Consider the following 17,921-nt stretch of genomic DNA (forward strand, 5'->3'; position numbering starts at 1 on the left):
CGCATTTTGAAGGTAAAGAGTAGTTCTTTACGATGCCATTGTCAGTTTGTGAAAAAAAAAATTTCGCGATGTTACGGGGCCTCGAACACATCAAAATAACGGATTTTTGGCCCTTTTAGGTTAGAATATCTCGAAAACTGAGGGTGATGGAATTTTTCTGAGGTCAGATTCGGATTAAGCGCAGCAAAAACCTTCGGGTATAGTAGGTCTGGTCTCTGGTTCTGAGAATTGTTGGCCTGTGTAATCTACCTTCTATTTAAAATACTTTGAAATATTTGCAAGTTGAAAATTATTTTTTAATCTATTCAAAATTTCTAATTATTACTGGAATTTTTTCTAAAAGTTGGTGTTCTTGTGCTAAGTTGAAAAATTTTGCTTTAAAATCTTCTGCATTTTTTTATTCAACTTTGTGAAAATCATTGGAAATTGTTTGATATATTTTTAATTTTTATCTTCAAAATCATTTTCGAAAGAAATAAAACTTTTGAAATTTTCTGAGGAATCTTGGTAAAATGTTTTATACACTCGAAAACTTTATAAATTCTTTAAAATATATTTTTTTAAACCTCAAAATTCTACATTGTGTTATAATTTTTTGAAATCTTCACAGGATTTAAAGTATTTTTTAATTTTTCAAAACTTCTAAAACTCCTAAATATCTTGTGAAATAATTCAAAACGTCCTTAAGATCGTTAAAAATCGAGAAATCTTATTGTGCTTTCAAATAGTTTTTGTGCAAGAACCACCGACAATTTTTCATTTTGAACGATAGCGACAGTTTATACATTCAATACATTAAGATATTCTAAGTTTGTATTTATAATTTCATTTTTCTCTTAAAAAATGTGACTCAAACACATTAAGAAAAATTAGCATAGCTTTGGTGCCCATAGGACATTTTTCTTAAATTCTTGATAATTCAAAATTTTTCACTCATTAACAATTTTGCATCACCAGAAATTTTCTATTTAAAAAAAAAACAACATTGTTGTTGTCCTTTACCTTTCTGTAATACAGTCGAATTTGGATTTAGTTATTCTGGATTTATTGTTTCCGACTATTGAAGCCGCGTCGCGGGGATGGGTGAGAGGAGCTGCGGCGGATGCGCGGTGTTCATTCAGGCGTGACAAAACAGAGCCACTAAATCCAGATTTGACTCTATTTGCTTCTCGAACATTAAAGGACTTCAAAATAAATTCTTCTAATTCGTTTTCCAAATGTTTTTTTTTCTCTAACATGAAGCATCAACACCAACTCGCAGAGTTAGGTCGGAAACAATTGGAGCAGGCGATGCAGCAACTGCAGGAACAGTTGCAGCTGAATCTAATCCAGCAAACGCATTTACTGCAAACAGCAGACAAAAAGAAGGCATCTGCGCCTCTTCAGCAACTCGCCCTTCAACAGCAACAACTTATCCAACAGCTGCAAATCACGCAGCGACAATACCTTCTTCAACAAGGCTTGGGCCTTCAAGGTCACAATCATTCTTCAGGTCCGTAGACTTTCTTTTCTCTTTTTAACAATTTTTCAAAATCAGAATTCAAAAAACAAATTGAGAACAAAAGAACAAGCACCTTCTTTTACAACCTCCGCTGGGATTCGAGGCTCGATTTGGGGCTCGAATCCCGGCTGAGCTGAAGAGTTTTTTTTTTCAAGTAACTTCTTTCAAAATAAACATTTTATTACTTTTAATATATTGGCGATGAAAGGATACATATAAATAGGGTTTCGCGAACACTTATTATTTACAGTACAACATCCAAGTATCAAAGAAGAATCATCACGATTGGAGGCGTGTGTGGCAAAAACCCTAAGGTGAGTTGATGTTGGAGGCATCCTTTGATTCGAACATGAATAACCCAACCTTTTGCACCTCTCTTGAGTTGATCCACTCACCCTTCTTCACTTCCTGTCATAACCTGGGCAAAATTTTCCACGTAGAAATATTTCGGTGCGGTGTATCTCTTTGTAAAAAGCTTCTTTCCTTTCGAGGCATTAAACGCAGGCTGATGGGAGAGGAAAGAGTAAACGCACTGGTTCATTTAAACTCGGAAATTCACGTGTGAAACAAACTTGCCCATCATTTCCTTCCTCCTACCTCTCTCTACTTTTATTTTTTATTTTTTTATCTCTCAGGCACTCTAATTTACTATTGTACTTCGACTCTCGATCTTCCTGAACGCCTCCTCGTCAACAGGAACCTTTTGGGTTTCTTCCACGCATGTTTGCTTCACACGTGACAGTTTCGTGACGGTTTCTACACTCGGAGAATGTTTTATTTGGCTTCCGATTGCAGCAATTAAAAAATATATTGTTTGATTCAAAGCAAATTTCTTTGGTTCAACAAAATGATTATTTGTTCCAATCGAAATTTTTCTGCAATTTAAAATCATTTTCTTCACATTGAAGTAGTTTTTGGTTAAACGAAAAAATATGATGTTCAAGAAACGGTTTCTTTAAACAGAACCAACATTGGCATTGTATCAAGAACATATTTATACGGACGATACAATATTTTGTTCAAATGCTAATTTCGTGAATCTTATTTAAATAAGACTTCTCTGGCTGTAGTTAGGTCTATGTACTTTTTAATCTGTTCTTCTCCAGAGACTATCGTTGGTAGAAGGTAATATTAAAAAGATAATTTATTGTAAAAAATAGAGGGAAATTTTTAAGAAAGTATGTTGAGCGAGAGTAATTTCGATAATCTCAACAGGCATGCAACCAACAGATGGAATCCCTACGTGGAAAACAGAGTCTACGGATGGTACGGAGTCACACCAGAATTCTGGAATCTCGAAATCGAGTTCTGGCCTGAATGGTAAAGGGTATTTTTTATTTTATTTTTTTCACAGTATATTCTTAGGGATTTCGGGTTACACAACTTTTGTATATGCCCCCCCCCCCCACCCACCGCTTACAATAAAAAGCTAAAAAACATTTTTCAACGGCATCGATAACAGGCTTCAGAAGACAAAATGCTTTAAAAACAGATGATGAGTCTCAAACCAAAAAAATGAATTTGTGCTGAAGTAGTTTAATTTAACGACCAAAAAGACACATTTTCAACAAAATCTTTAAATCTTCAACCAAAAAGGATATTTTAAAAATTAAAATTGTTGGATTTTATACGAAATAATTCAATTTTTGACCTTATAATATAATTTTTGAATAAAAATATAATAAATGTCTTTTTTGCCAAGAATGATATAAATCTTGAAACAAAAAATTAATTTTTAAGAAACTTGTTTAAAATTCAACAACGTATTTGAATTTGTAACCAAAAAATGTGAATTTCTAAAAAAAATTTAATATTTTACTTTTCAACCAAACAGTTGGACTTTTAATTTCTAACTAAAGGTAAATTTTAATGAAAAAATGCGATAGTTTATTTTCTCCTTTCAAAAATTAATTTTTTTACGACAAAATTTCTATCAAAATAGTTGAACTTTCAACTAGGTATATGAATTTTTTAACAAAAAAAAATCAATTTTCTACCAAATAGTCAAATTTTTAAACTGAGTGATCAATTTTAAACTAAAATTATTTATTTTCAACAAATTATTTAAACTTTCAATCAAGAAGTTAATCTTTTAAGCAAATAAGATGAATTATCGTCGAAAAATGTAATAGTGATTTTATTTTAAATCCCAAACAATTGAATTCAACCGAAAAAGACGATTTTTTAACAAAATTGTTGAATGGTTGGCGAAAAATGATTAATTTCAGTGAAAAATAAAACAGGTGAATTCTGAGTTAAAAATTTAATTAAAAAAAAGATGTCATTACTTTGAAATTTAAATGAATCAATTTTAATCGAAAGAGTTTCATTTTTATTAACAAAGTTTAAATCCTTCCACAAGAGATGAATATTCAAGCGTATCTTCAGTTTAAAAAATCATTTTTAACAAAAAAAACTAATTTTCAACAAATCAGTGACATTTTTGACCAAAGAAGTAATTATTTTGAAAGAAAGGAATTATAACCAAAAAGTTCACTTTCAAAGAAGCAGTTATATTTTGAGTCAAATATTTGAATTTTATTTTTTAAAAGTCGAAGTTTAAAGTAAAATTATTACTCTTCCATCTAAAAAACAACTTTTTATTAAAGTAGTTTAAATTTTAACGAAGTAGTAGAATTTTTACTTAAAAAGATGCATTTTAACGAAAAAGATTAATACTCTATTATAAAGACGAATTTTTAACCAAAAAAAGATCAACTTTTAATCAAAAATAGAATAGTTAAATTTGCAGTTTAAAAAATTATCAAAAAAAAATCAAAGTAGTTAAATTTGTATCTAAAGTGATATTTGAATTTTCAAAACAAGAAAAATCAATTTTTAACAAAACTGATTTAACTTAAACAGATTAATTTTCGAAAAATAGTTCAATATTCACCAAAGTAATTCAATTTTCAACCAATAGTTGGAATTTTAAATAAAGACTTTCATTTTATACCAAGAAAGGCAAATTTTTATCCAAAAAGTTTCAATTTTTAACTGAAAATGAAATAGTTAAATTTTCAGTTAAAAAAAAAAAGAATTTTAACCTAACAGATGAATTTTCAACAAAAAAGTTAATTTTTAAGAAGGCAGTTGAATTTCCCATTAAAAAAAGAACCAAACAATAAAATTCTAAACAGAAAATTTGAATTTTCAATGAAAAAGAATGTTGAAAAAAAAGTTGGATTTTCTTTTTGGGTTCTATCAATAATTCAGTTCGCATTTACGTGGAAAGCGTGAAAAGGGGAAAGACTGTGAAGCCTGTAAATCGAAAACACTGATAATTAAGATAATCCCTACTTTCAACAACCAAATTCCTCTAAGAATATACACAAATTGTTTTTACGGGCACAACTCTCACCTCGAATAATGTACTAGGGTGGTCCATAAATAATGGTAAGAGCATAAAATTAAAAAAAAATTGAAGGCTCTCTCAAAAACATTTGTTCCTTTCGAAGAGATAATGATGACGAAACTTAGAAACTTTCCATCAGAACGAAGAGATAGATGCATTGATTATTGCACAAAAAATTATATAATTGCAAAAAAGACCTTCTTAACTTAAAATGCAATTTCTCCGTTGAATTCGCGGTAGAAATTCAAGAAAATAATCTCCCTGATATTTTTTTGTTAAATCAAAAATAAGGAAGAAAAATAAGCTTAAAAAGTTTCAAGGTCGATGAGGGAGTACACTGGAACTTGAATAGAGAAACCTCGAATTTACGATATTCCTAGAATTGATGGCCTCCGCAATTTGGTAATGCGGGGAGCGTGGGACTTAAGATACTTTCGAGAGCACCTTCGATTTTTAACAGTGAAGTTTCAATTATTCCAAGGCTCTCTAATTCCAAGTGGTGGAGCCCCTTCACCTCCCACCACTCTCCTTATACGCTCTCGCCCGCGCCAGTAGCTGACCAATTAAAAATAGACCCGAAGAGCACCCGAGGAGCCCGCGCATCGATAGAAGCCAAAGACAGCCAATGAACGTCGCTTGACAAAATAACTCTACGACTCGCGGTAGAAGTGGGGGCATCTGCAGACTAGGAATATCTGAATGATTGCGTTTCTCGGCCTTCGGAATAAATAAAAGTTCACTCTAAATTTTGATTTTTCGGACCACCCTATTCTGTACCTACCTGATATGTTTCGAATACAACTTTTGCACTCTGGACTGCCACAGGACTTCTACATTCGACAGCTTCAAGTCGGCGGTCAGAAGTTAATGGAACAACTCCCTTGGACGAAAAACCTATTGATATTTCGTGTAACGACAAATCCCACCCCCTCTATGGCCATGGAGTCTGTAAGTGGCCTGGCTGTGAAGCAATTTGTGAAGACTACCAAGCATTCCTCAAGTAAGTTGTTCCAATTTGTTTAAACAACAATCAAGATCTGGAATGTTCTGATAAGAATGTGAAATCCAGTGCACTTACTCTATCCTTAGCCACTTAGTCTGACATTGATTCGAAAGAACTTGTAGAATTCAAATGAGCCGGTAAAGATTCAGGGAAAAAATGGAGGAAGCTGCGAAGAAAGTTTAAAAAAATTGTTCACGTCATCGTATCTCATTGACATCCGGTGCCTTCGTCTTTTCCACCCCAACTCCCAGTTTCCCTCTTACAATCCCTAGTAATCACGTAGCCCGTCGCCACGAACTCCCTCAAACAAGCCGTTACTTTTAAAAAAACGCTAATTACCTTTGTCTCATTAATATTCACGACATTCGACCGCATCGTTATGCCTCTGGGTCTAATCCCACCACCTCTCCTTATACTACCTTTCCTTCCGTTCCACCCCCAACGTTCTTCTTCTTCTTCTTCTTCGGCTTTAGCCGCCCCCAATCATTCCTTCGCTCCAGCACTCTGGTCCACTCTGCAAAGGATTAATGGCCTGTTAATAATAATCTGCCTGGTATTTTATTAAGTTCGCTTCTCAGTTTTTTTAATATTAATTTTAAGTTTTTATGTCAATGCTTTGACATTCAAAACAGGCTTACTACAGAACAGAAAAGACCTCAAGAAATTGTGGCATTTTTTCATATTTCTGGAAAAGGCATAGACATTTTTTTTAGTTCTAGCTATTTTGCAATCTGGTGAATTCTTTAAAGCTTTTAATGTCTTTGAAATGTTTGAAATTTTTGTGAAATCTGTTTGAAGTAATTGAAATCTTTATAAAAGCTTCGAAATTTTTTAGAAATCTTTTGAAATTTTTGAAATATTTGAAATATCTGAAAAATTGGTGAAATATTTCTGCATTTTCTAACATATTTGTAAAATTTAGTAAAATTAATTGAATTCTTTTGAAACCTCTAAAATCTTTGTGAAATCTTTATGAAGTAATTGAAATATTTTGATATTTTTTGAAATCTTTATGAATTCATTTAAATCTTTAACAAAAAATTTAAATTATTTCAAACATTTTGTGAATTCTTAGAAGCCTCATTAAACCTTTGAAATGTTTGTGATGTCTTCTTGAAGTCATTGAAATCTTTGAAATCTTTGAGAAATTATTTGAATTCATGTGATTTTTTAAAAAATGTTTTTATAATCTTTTGACATTTTTTTAAAACCTTCGACATTTTTTAAATATTTGGGAAATCTTTGAAATCTTTGTAAAATATTTCAAAAGCTTCCAAAAATTTTGAAATTTTTTTAAATCTTTGTAAATCTTCCTACATTCTTTTGTAAAAAAAAATCTTTTAAATCTCTTAAATATTTGTTAGAATCTTTCAAATCTTTAGCAAATCTTTGTCTCAATCCATAGAAAACTTTTAAATCTTTATGAAATATTTCGAAATCTTTTTAAATGTTTGCGAAATTTTGTGCATTTTTTAAGATTTTTTTGCATTGTTATAAATCCTTGTGTAATCTTGATGAAATCTTTCAAATCTTTCTCAATTCTGTGTAATCTTTGTGAAATTTTTAAAATCTATTCAATAGTTTTAAAATATTTGAATTCTTTTTGCAATGTTTATAAAGTCATTTAAGCCGTATAAAATCTTTCAGATCTTTATAAGATCTTGAAATCTTCGAAAATTTGTGAATATCATCAAAAACTTTGAAATGTATGTGGAATGTTTGTGAAATATTTCGAAAACTTCTAAAATTTTAGTAAATTCTTTAAAATCTTCATGAAGTTTATTAAAATTTATTTTAATTTATTAAAATATCTTTTGAAGTCTTTCAAATCTTTTTTAATTCTTTAAAATATTTGTGAAATCTAAATGGAATATTTGAAATCTTTGTGAATTTTTTAAGTCTTGATTAAAATTTTTTGAAATCTTTGAAATGTTTGAAATATTTATGAATTTTAAGAAATATTTAGAAAAATTGTAAACCTTATACCTTAGAAATCTTTTGAAATCTTTAAAATCTTTAACATGTTTCTGAAATATTTTGAAAGTTTTGAGTGATTTTGAAATATTTCTTAAATATTTTGAAATCTCTCGAATTTTCCGAAATCTTTCAAATCTTTTTAAATCTTTCTGAAATATTTTGAAACTGTTCAGTAATATTGAAGTCTTTACAAATCCACTGAAATCTTCTGAAATATTAAGAAATTTTTTGAAAATTTGAAATCTTTAAAACCTTTTGAAATTGTTGTGAAATTATTGAAATCTTTGAAATAATGGAAATCTTTTGAAATATTTTTCAACTGCTTTGGGAAACTTTGAAGTTTTTGTGAAATGTTCGAAATCTTCTGAAATATTTAGAAATCTTTTGGAAACTTCAAATCTTAAAAAGCTTTTAAAATCTTGGACAACTTGATGAAATCCTTTAATTCTTTTGAATTCTTTTAAAATCTTTTGAAATCTTTCTGGCATTTTTCGAAACTGCTTAGAAACTTTGAAGTACTTATAATATCTTTGAAATCTTTGAAAATTTTATATCTTTGAAAACTGTTTGAAATACTTTAAATCTCTTTAAAATCTCTTTAAATCTTAGAAATATTTTGAAACTTTAAAAAAATGCCAATAAAAATAGTTTAGCATTCAATAAATCTTGATAAGCCATTTACAATTTCATTAATTAATAATTCTACCAAAAAAACTCTTGGTAAATTAGTCTACGACAAGCAAAATGTTCAAAAAATAAAAATAATGGAATTTTTAAACCAGACTTTTGTAGCAAGCCTGCAAAGACTTAGTACTTTTAAAAATCTCTCTAATTCGATTGCATTTAAAATAAATATTCCTTTCAATAAAATATTAATATTATTAATATTTTTATTTTTATCCTCGAATTTTGGAGACTGAATGTAAAACTTTGTTCCCTGGGGAATGCATAGGCACTTAAATACAGAACACACGCTGGACGACAGGTCGACAGCTCAAGCCAGAGTTCAAATGCAAGTGGTTTCTCAGCTGGAAATCCAGCTGCAAAAGGAACGGGATCGACTAACAGCTATGATGCATCATCTGCACGTGGCAAAACAAATGGCTTCGCCGGAACCACCAAAGTCATCTGAGTCGTCGGTAAGTTCAACCAAAAAATAACAACAACCATATTTCATACACATGTCTTGTATTTTTAAGGGGGAACCTCGCTACAGTGGATAATGCAACCTACACCAAATAATCAATGGTTAAGAACACAAATAAAAGAAAAACAAAAAATTTTAATTTTAATTTGAGAATATCTATTCTGCATTAACTATTCAATAAAATAAAATAATTATTTTACATATATTAGTATTTTTAAACAATGATTATCCAATGTAGACTTTATTATCCACTATAGAAAGTTTCCCCCTACAGCAGGGTCAGGGTGTTCCAAAAATGCATTGGGATTTTTTTCTTCAATTTCCGTGCATATCGCCCCTTAATTTATGCGAATACACAAAAAAATAAACAAGACTTTTTTTTGTAAAAAAAATATATACCCCCTAAAGTTTAACGTGTATTTCCCATAAGAAAAAAAGCCTTTATGTACATTTTATTCTGAATCTTCAATGTTAGCTGAATCAAGCTGAAACTCTACATTTCGCTTTACAATTAGATATAGAATATAAATAATTAATTTTTTTAATATCATCCCTATAAGACTATTTTATTGGTTTAAAAAAAAACCATAAGTGAAAAATTGAGTTTTGCGAGTTTTTGGCGCTAATTATCATTTTTAAACTATTTTTTAAACAGAAAGTGCTTCCAGTACTTGAAATAATACTTCCTACTTATTAGGAGTTTACGTCAATTGTTTAAACAATTTTTATCATTTATAAGAATATTCTCTTAGAATAATGCTACAAAGTGGCAATGATTTCTACAATTTTCCACTTTCTGTCGAATTTTCAATAAGAGTAAAGGTAAATTTTAATTTAAATTAAAGGAAGTAATTGTAATAATTAATTTAAGTAAAAAAAAAATAATTTTTCAACTATTTAAAAAAAATAATATTCACATTGGATAATGCTAGAAAGTCGTGTTTTTTCTGCAATATTCAACTGTATGTATACTTTCCGCTAAGAGTGAGTTAATAATTCGTTCAATTTAACCAATATACTTTTTAAAATAAATTATTATTATTTTTAACAATATTCTTTTAAAATAATTTTTTCTTTGAATTTTCTTCTAGATTTAGGTAATAATTGTTTTAAGCTAAAGAAAATGATTGCTTAAACAATTTATTATTATTTTTAATAATATTAACTTTGAATAAATCTAGAAAAGTGCGCTTTTTTATTATTCAACTTTTAGTGTACTTTTCGCTTAGAGTAAATTAATAATCAGTGAAATTTAACGAATACAATTATTTAAAGAATTTATTATTCTTTATGACAATGTTTTCTTAGAATAATTCTAGAAAGTTACCATTTTCTCTACAATTTTCGACTTTTTGTCGAATTTTTAATTAGAGTGAGTTAATAGTTTATTTAAGTCAACAAAAATAATTTTTCTACAATTTAAAAAAAATAACCTTTTTGCATAATGCTAAAAAGTTGTATTTTTTTCTGAAATATTCAACCGTATATCTGCTTTTCGCTTAGAGTGAGTTAATAATTAGTTAAATTTGACCAATATAAATTTTTAAACAAATTATTATTGTTTATAACAATATTGTTTTAGAATAATGCGAAAAAGTTGCGACTTTTTTTGCAATTTTGAAATTTTTGTTTAAATTTTCCACTAGAATTAGGTAATAATTCATTTAAGTTAAAGAAGATGATTGTTTAAACAATTTATTGTTATTTTCAATAATATTATCTTTGAATAAGGCTAGAAAAGTGCACTTTTTTATTATTCAACTTTTTTATACTTTCCGCTTAGAGTGGGTTTATAATTAGTGCAATTTAACAAATATAATTGTTTTAACAAATTATTATTGTTTATAACAATAGTCTCTTCAAATAATGCTAAAAATTTGCAATTTTTCCCAGAATTTTCCTTTTATTGTCGAATTTCCAATTAGAGTGAGGTAATAATTATTTTAAGTCAAAAAAAATAATTTTTAAACATTAAAAAAAATATTCGCTATGAATAATACTAAAAAGTTGTGCTTTAGAATAACGCTGGGGAGTTGCAATTTTTTTTTACAATTTTCACATTTTTGTTCGAATTCTCAACTAAAAATTAGGTAATAATTAACTTAAGCTAAAAAAAATGATTGTTTAAACAATTTAAAATTATTTTAAATAATATTCTCTTAGAATAATGCTAGAAAATTGCCATTTTCTTTACAATTTTTCATTTTTTGGCGAATTTTCAATTAGGGTGCAGCCAGAAAGTTGCAATTTTTTCGAGAATTTTTCCCTTTTTGTCGAAGTTCAAATTAGAGTGAGGCATGTCATAATTAATTTAAATTAAAGAAAACAATTTTTTAAAGTATTTATTACTCTTTTTAATGATATTATCATTGAATAAGGCTAGAAAGTTGCTGCTTTTCTGGAATATTCAACTTTTTGTTTTATTTTCGTTTAGAGTGGGTTGGGAATCAGTAAAATTTAATAAATATAATTGTTTAAACTTATTTTGATTGTTTATGATAATATTCTCTTAGAATAATGGTAGAAAGCTGCAATTTTCCCTGTGATTTTCCACTTTTTGTAGAATTTTCAATTAGAGTGAGGTAATAATTAATTTAAGTCAACAACAATAATCTTTAAACAACGTATTAATATTTTTAATCATATTTTCTTTGAAAAAATTCTATAAACTTGCAGTTTTTTCTAAAATATTCAACTTTGTGTCTACTTTTCGCTTAAAGTGAGTTAATAATTAGTGCAATTTAATAGTTATAATTGTTTAAACAGTTTATTACTATTTATAACAATATTCGCATAGAAAAATGCTAGAAAGTTGTAATTTTTTCTATAAATTTTCCACTTTTTGTTGCATTTTTAAGTAGACTATGGTAACATTTAATTTAAATCTTAAAAAATAATTTGTAAACGCTTTACTACTTTTTTAAATAATTGGAATAATGCTAGAATGTTGCGATTTTTTCTTTAATATTTATTCTTATGTCTACTTTTCGCTTAGAGTGGGTTTATAATTAGTGAAATTTAAGAAATATAATTTCTCAAATAAATTATTATTGTTTATAACTACCTGCTCCTATAATAGTCAATATTTGACTTAATTTTGGCTTTTTTGACATAAATAAATAATCCATAAACAAGAGAGAGTATCATTATTATTGTTATTGTTTTTAACGATTTCAAGTTATGGGAAAATTATGGGAATGATAACTGGATAATGACCTTTTGGTTTTCGCCGTTCTAATTTTATTACTAATTTTTTAACAATTAACCAAATTTTTCACAAAATAGTTTAATTTTATACCAAAGAGATGAGCTTTCAACAAAAAAATTGAGTTTGAAACTTGAAAATATTAACCTTCGATAAAAAAACACGAATTTTTAACAAAATAGTTGAACTAAAAAAAAGAAAGCTCAAAGAAACATGAAAAGTTCATACTAGCCAAAGACATGCATTTTTATACCAAAAAGGTGGGTTTTCAGGAAGAGTTTTAGTTTTGACTAAGAAAGATTTTTGAGTCAAGGAAGTAGAAAAATTCAAATAAATTGTAGAATTCTTAAAGTCAGAACGTCAAAAGTTTTCAGTCTAGAAAAGCAAATAAATTTTCAAAATCAGAGAACCATAAGTTTTCAGTCAAGGAAAGCAAATAAATTTGAATCAATCTATTGAATTTCCAATCCAAAAAGACAATTTGCCTGCAAAATATTTTGTTTGATTTTCAACCCCACAATATAAATTTTCAACAAAAATGTTCATTTTTCAAGCAAACAAAATTTTATTATAGAATTTCTACCGAAATGGTATAATTTCCAACCCAAAGAGACAAATTTTCAACAAAAAAGTGGAATTTCGAAACAAATAGGATGGCCTTTAACAAAATTGTTGAATTAAAAAAAAAATAATTACATTTTTAAGATTAATCTCTCTAACAATCAGCCCAGATAAAGAGCTTTACAGAGTCATCATATATCATAGATTATACAAAATAAACGTAAACTAGTTGATAATCCCACTTTTATAAAATTAAGAAACACCCTCTTTTGGCTATTTCGATATGAAAAGTTTACATGCATCTCTCGACCTCTTGAGAAGAAAGAAGGAAAAGACGTAGTACGCTCTTTCCAGGCAATGTACCCTCGCCTCGTAATACGATGCTAAAATCGTAAAGTGGCCTTTTCTAGATATTCCGAATTTTACGATATGGCATTGTCGTTGTGGCTTCAATCGGCAAATAACGCTAGTTTCAGTTTTAACGCGCAGCGTAATCGCACCCGAGTGCTAATTTATACATGAAGTTGATATTAATAATTCATCGCCCCGGCGCGGCGATTTATATCGCCTTAATTAAAACCCCTAACAAGTTAGGCAGTCGGAGAATACCAATACCGCAGTAGCTCTCTGCAATAGCCTTTCTCAAGCACAAAATAATTACCCTGCCCGGTCCCGGCCATCTCGATTATTTACCCCGACGAAGGTCTGTGTCCAAACTTTCAGAAAGTACCATTTCCAGAATTTCAAATCCTTTTTATTCAAGCTTAAAGGACGAGATGACCATTCAACTTCACCCTACGCATTCCCTTCCACAAACGCTTTCTCCTCTACTTTCCCCTCCACGATTCTATAGCTGAACCTCTCCTTCCCCTATTTTCCTTCCTCGGTTATCTCTTCTCCACTACTAACCCTCATTTCTATTCATTTCCCCTACTCTCTATCACTAATACTTACCTCATTTCCCATCACTTTATCTACTTCCTTCCTTATTTCAATTCTTTAATTTCCCATACTTTTCCTTCTCTTGTTTCCCCTAAGTAACCTTCAATTTTCCTACTTCCAATCTCCTTCTATACTTCTCCCTCTATAAATTTCTCTTTCTCAACTCCTTCATCTCCTTCTCCCTTCCCTTACTTCCTTAGGTAACACTCCACTAGCTTTACCTTCTCACTCCACATTCTTAATCACTTTCTACATCACCAAATTTTCCCTCGCTTACCTTAGTTCCCCTCCCCTTCCTTTTATTCCCAATGCTTCTTCTAGTTTTCTTCGCCTTATTTTCCCTTACTTCTTCTATGACTCACCCATCTATGACTCTCCCTGCTTCTCCTACCTCAATCACCCTACTTCCATCTCCATCACTAATCACCCTAATTTCTAATAACTGCCTCTACTTCTCATCAACACTCATTTTCCGTACTTCGACTCCCTAATTTCTCCTAATTTACCTCCCGTCAGTACCCGTCACTTTTCCTAATTTTTCTCCCCTCACTTATTCTCTTCACATTTCTCATTACTTTCCCTACTCCTGACTTAGTTCGCGATATTCCCCTTCTATCATTCCCCGTACTTGACCTTCCTTCGTTTTCTCTAAATAACCCTCAGTTCCCCTACTTTCATATTACTTCTATATTTTCCCTTCGTCTTCAACTTTCGCTTCCCTAACTTCCTAATCTCCTTGTCTCTTCGCTCACTTCCTCAGCTAACACTCTACTTTTCCTATTTTCTCATTCCACATTTCTATCACTTCCTACACTCTTTCATTCCCTCACTTTTCCTACTTTTCCTCCCTTCACATTCACTCCTTATACCTCTACTACTTCTCTTTTACACATTTTCACTCACTTCTTTTACACCCCACCTACCATGCTTCTTCTCCACTCATTTCCCATATTTTTCTCTACTCATTTTCCATACTTTTCCTACTTTCTGTCTCCTTGCTTCTCCTATATATCATCTTCTCATTTCCCGTCACTTTCCCTACTTTTTATCTCATTTCCTCCCACTTCCTCACTTCTCTTACTTTTCTTACGTTCCCTCCCCTCATTCCGCTAGGTTCCTTCCTTTATTTTCCCTCGCTTCACCTAATTCCTCTCACTTCGCCTATTTTCCCTCCCTCGCTTCTCACTTTCCCTTCTTGGTAAAAAGTACAAGACTATGAGGGTTTTTGCCTGGTGCTACGAAACTCTAAAAAATGGGGAAAAAATATGTACTTCTTATCAGATTTTTTTGTAAATTAAAGTTTAGTCACCTCTTAAGGAATGTTCAGGGAATAATTTTTACTCAATAACTTTTAATTTTGATGCCCTAATCCCATCCTCTTGCATTGTGCCTAAAAAATGCCCCAAAAAATGAAAAATAAATTTTTTTGTAAAATTCATACTGAAGACGATATTTTTTTAACATTTACTATTTATATTTGATAAGTCGAAAGTTTCCATGTATTTTTAACTAATTTTTAGTTGTTTCAACAAGTACTATTTTGTAAACAATATTTTCTTGCTTTCAAATATTAACCAAATATTTTTTTTCGGGGTGCATGTTAAAGTTAATAAATTTCAAGAATAACGTTTCTTTTTTAAAATATTTGATAATTGTTTAAACAGTTTTTATTTGTTTCAAACATTTTTTCCCTGTACATCGTAAAAACTAATTTTTTCTGGATTTGGCGACACAATTCACGAATTTTAGAGTGACATTTAATTTTTTAGGACGTTTGGCAATTGTTTAAAGAATTTTTATTTCTTCTAACAATTTTTTCATCTTCTTAATCGCAAAAAGTTATTATTTTCTGAAATTAATGTCAAGGATAATATGGTTAACTGCTAATAATATCGCAGTTTGTAATTATTGTAAAAATTATTATCACTTGCTCCTTTTCATGGGAACGACGGCGAAAATTCTAGTTTAAAAAATTACAATTGTTTAAAAAAATTAGCTACAAGTTCTGAAATAAGAAAATACTAAGGAATAAGTGAGTTAGCATGAAAGAATGAAAAAACTAGAATTTGCTCCATGTTTCGTATGAAAAGGGGCAAATGAATGAATATTAATTGTTTAAATAACTGCAAAACTGTCTTCCATTGTAAGTATTACTTTTAAAACTCGTCAACTGCATAAATAATTCCAGAAAAAAGTATCATTACAAGATATGCCGGGAAAAGAATGGTTTAAACAAGTAAAAGGGTTTAAATAATTTGCAAATTGTCTCATTAATTCCAGAAAATAATAACTTTTTGCGATGTACATGAGAAATTTATTTAAACAAATAAAATCTGTTAAGTAATCATCACATATCTTTATCATGGAATGTTAATCTTAAGATCTATCAACAAATATCATTTATCCTGAAAAATTAAAATCTTTAACGATATAAAGACTCAAAAAAATGATATGAACAAATAATTGTTGTTCAAATAATTCGAAATTAGTCATAAAATACTTAAAAACTTGTCACGTATCAAAAAAAAATAAGCCATGCCAAAAATGTTCCAAAAAATTTCGTCTTTAGCATGAATTTTAAATAAAACTGCTAATTTGCATTTTTTGGGGCATTTTCCGGGCATAATGTACGGGAATCGGGGAGTTTGACATTAGAAGTTCTTGGATAAAAGTTTTTATTTGATTATCCCTTAACAGATGACTAAACTTTAATTTAAAAAAAAAAGTTAAGAACAAGTACTTATTTTTTCCATTTTTTCAAACGGAACTTTTCTTATTTAAAACCCCTTATCAATTAGAAAAGCTCCGTATAACATTGAACCACCCTGGTATACCAGATTTCACGGATTCAAATATTTCAAAGGATTTTGATAATTAAAAATGTTTGAAAAATCGAATTCAACAATAAAGGACCTTTTATAAACTACCTGTTTTTTGGTGGGGGGGGGGGTACCAAGTTCCACGCAATGGTGAAAAACTTGATGAGACTTGGGAAAAATCGTCTAAGGTTTCTAGGGATAGGCGAATAAATGCACAGTTTGGCTATTATGTTTGGTTCAATGTTTTTACGAAATCAATTACAAATGTCTCACCAAATGACTTTTTGCGAAAATACTTTGCAAATTCTCAGCCATTTTTAATTCTTTAAACATTTTTTTTTAAACAATTTTGGAGTTTGATAGGAAAATGGAGGGATAGCACAAGTGGTTTGAGATAGCTATGGTTTCAAGGGATAGGTTCGGTCACGTCGGTTATGTGGTGCCCTGAAGGATAGGTGGCGTTTTATGCTTTAGATGTGTTCCATTCGAATGAATAAATGCACAGTTTAGCTCAATGTTTTTACGGATTCAATTAAAAAGGTTTTGCCAAATGACGTTTGCGATAATACTTTGCAAATTCTCAACCATTTTTAATTATTCAAGCAACTTTTGATTTTCTTCAACAATTTTGGGGTTTAATGGAAAAATGGAGGGATAGCGCAGGTGCTTTGGGATAGCTATGGTTTCAAGAGATAGGTTGGGTCACGTGAGTTAGGTGGTGCCCCGAAGGATAGTTGGCGTTTTGTGGGTTAGATGGGTTAGATGAGTTTCTACGGGTTAGGTGGAGTTTCGTGGAAAAAAGAGAAATTCTGAGTATTAGGGGGCCAAGAGGAATAACTGGGCTCGTGTCGGTGAACTTTGGTTCCGCCGTATAGTTTGTGTCTTGTGGGTTATGTGGGATCCCAAAAGCTAAGGGACCTTTTGGATGCAAAATAAATGACTTTCGTTTTGGTCGAAAAAAAGAAGCTAATAAACTGTCAAAAACGCTTTGTTTTCTTTTTTTAAAGACGGGTTCGAGTTTACCAAAATTAAGTTTATCATCTGCCCTGATGAGTCAACCACCTCCAAACTTTGGTGTATCGCAAGTGTCTCCAGTCTCCATGTCCGCCCTGGTCTCAGCCGTAAGGTCACCAGGTGGACAATTGCCACCTACAGCCGGCGGTACTACTTTGCCACCAATGCCCAACATGTCCAACATGTCCGGAATGCCACCAATGCCAAACATGCCTGGTAGCATGCCTAGTATGCCCTCCATGCCCAGTATGGCTGGACCCATAAGAAGAAGGATCAGCGATAAATCTGCTCTCTCCTTAGCCGGAGGTAAGTTTTTCTTCCTCAAATTTATTCAAACCGCATCGTGTATAACAAGCACGATTAAAGGTATACTCGTTTATTTCAAACCAACCATTTT

General features: G+C 30.3%; 1 protein-coding gene across 3 annotated transcripts in view; it reads left to right on the forward strand.

Moving 5' to 3' along the window:
* LOC117167712 (forkhead box protein P1) overlaps nt 1-17,921 on the forward strand; it is a 421,480-nt gene that overhangs the window by 370,979 nt on the left and 32,580 nt on the right. For all 3 annotated transcript variants that reach the window (XM_033352848.1, XM_033352850.1, XM_033352851.1), the window contains 5 exons: nt 1,243-1,492; nt 2,717-2,821; nt 5,682-5,856; nt 8,789-8,975; nt 17,518-17,830. In XM_033352848.1, coding sequence (XP_033208739.1) covers nt 1,243-1,492; nt 2,717-2,821; nt 5,682-5,856; nt 8,789-8,975; nt 17,518-17,830 — 1,030 coding nt within the window. The remainder of the gene's footprint in view (nt 1-1,242; nt 1,493-2,716; nt 2,822-5,681; nt 5,857-8,788; nt 8,976-17,517; nt 17,831-17,921) is intronic.

The sequence above is a fragment of the Belonocnema kinseyi genome, chromosome 2 (genome assembly GCF_010883055.1).
Source record: "Belonocnema kinseyi isolate 2016_QV_RU_SX_M_011 chromosome 2, B_treatae_v1, whole genome shotgun sequence".
Classification (NCBI taxonomy): Eukaryota; Metazoa; Arthropoda; class Insecta; order Hymenoptera; family Cynipidae; genus Belonocnema; species Belonocnema kinseyi.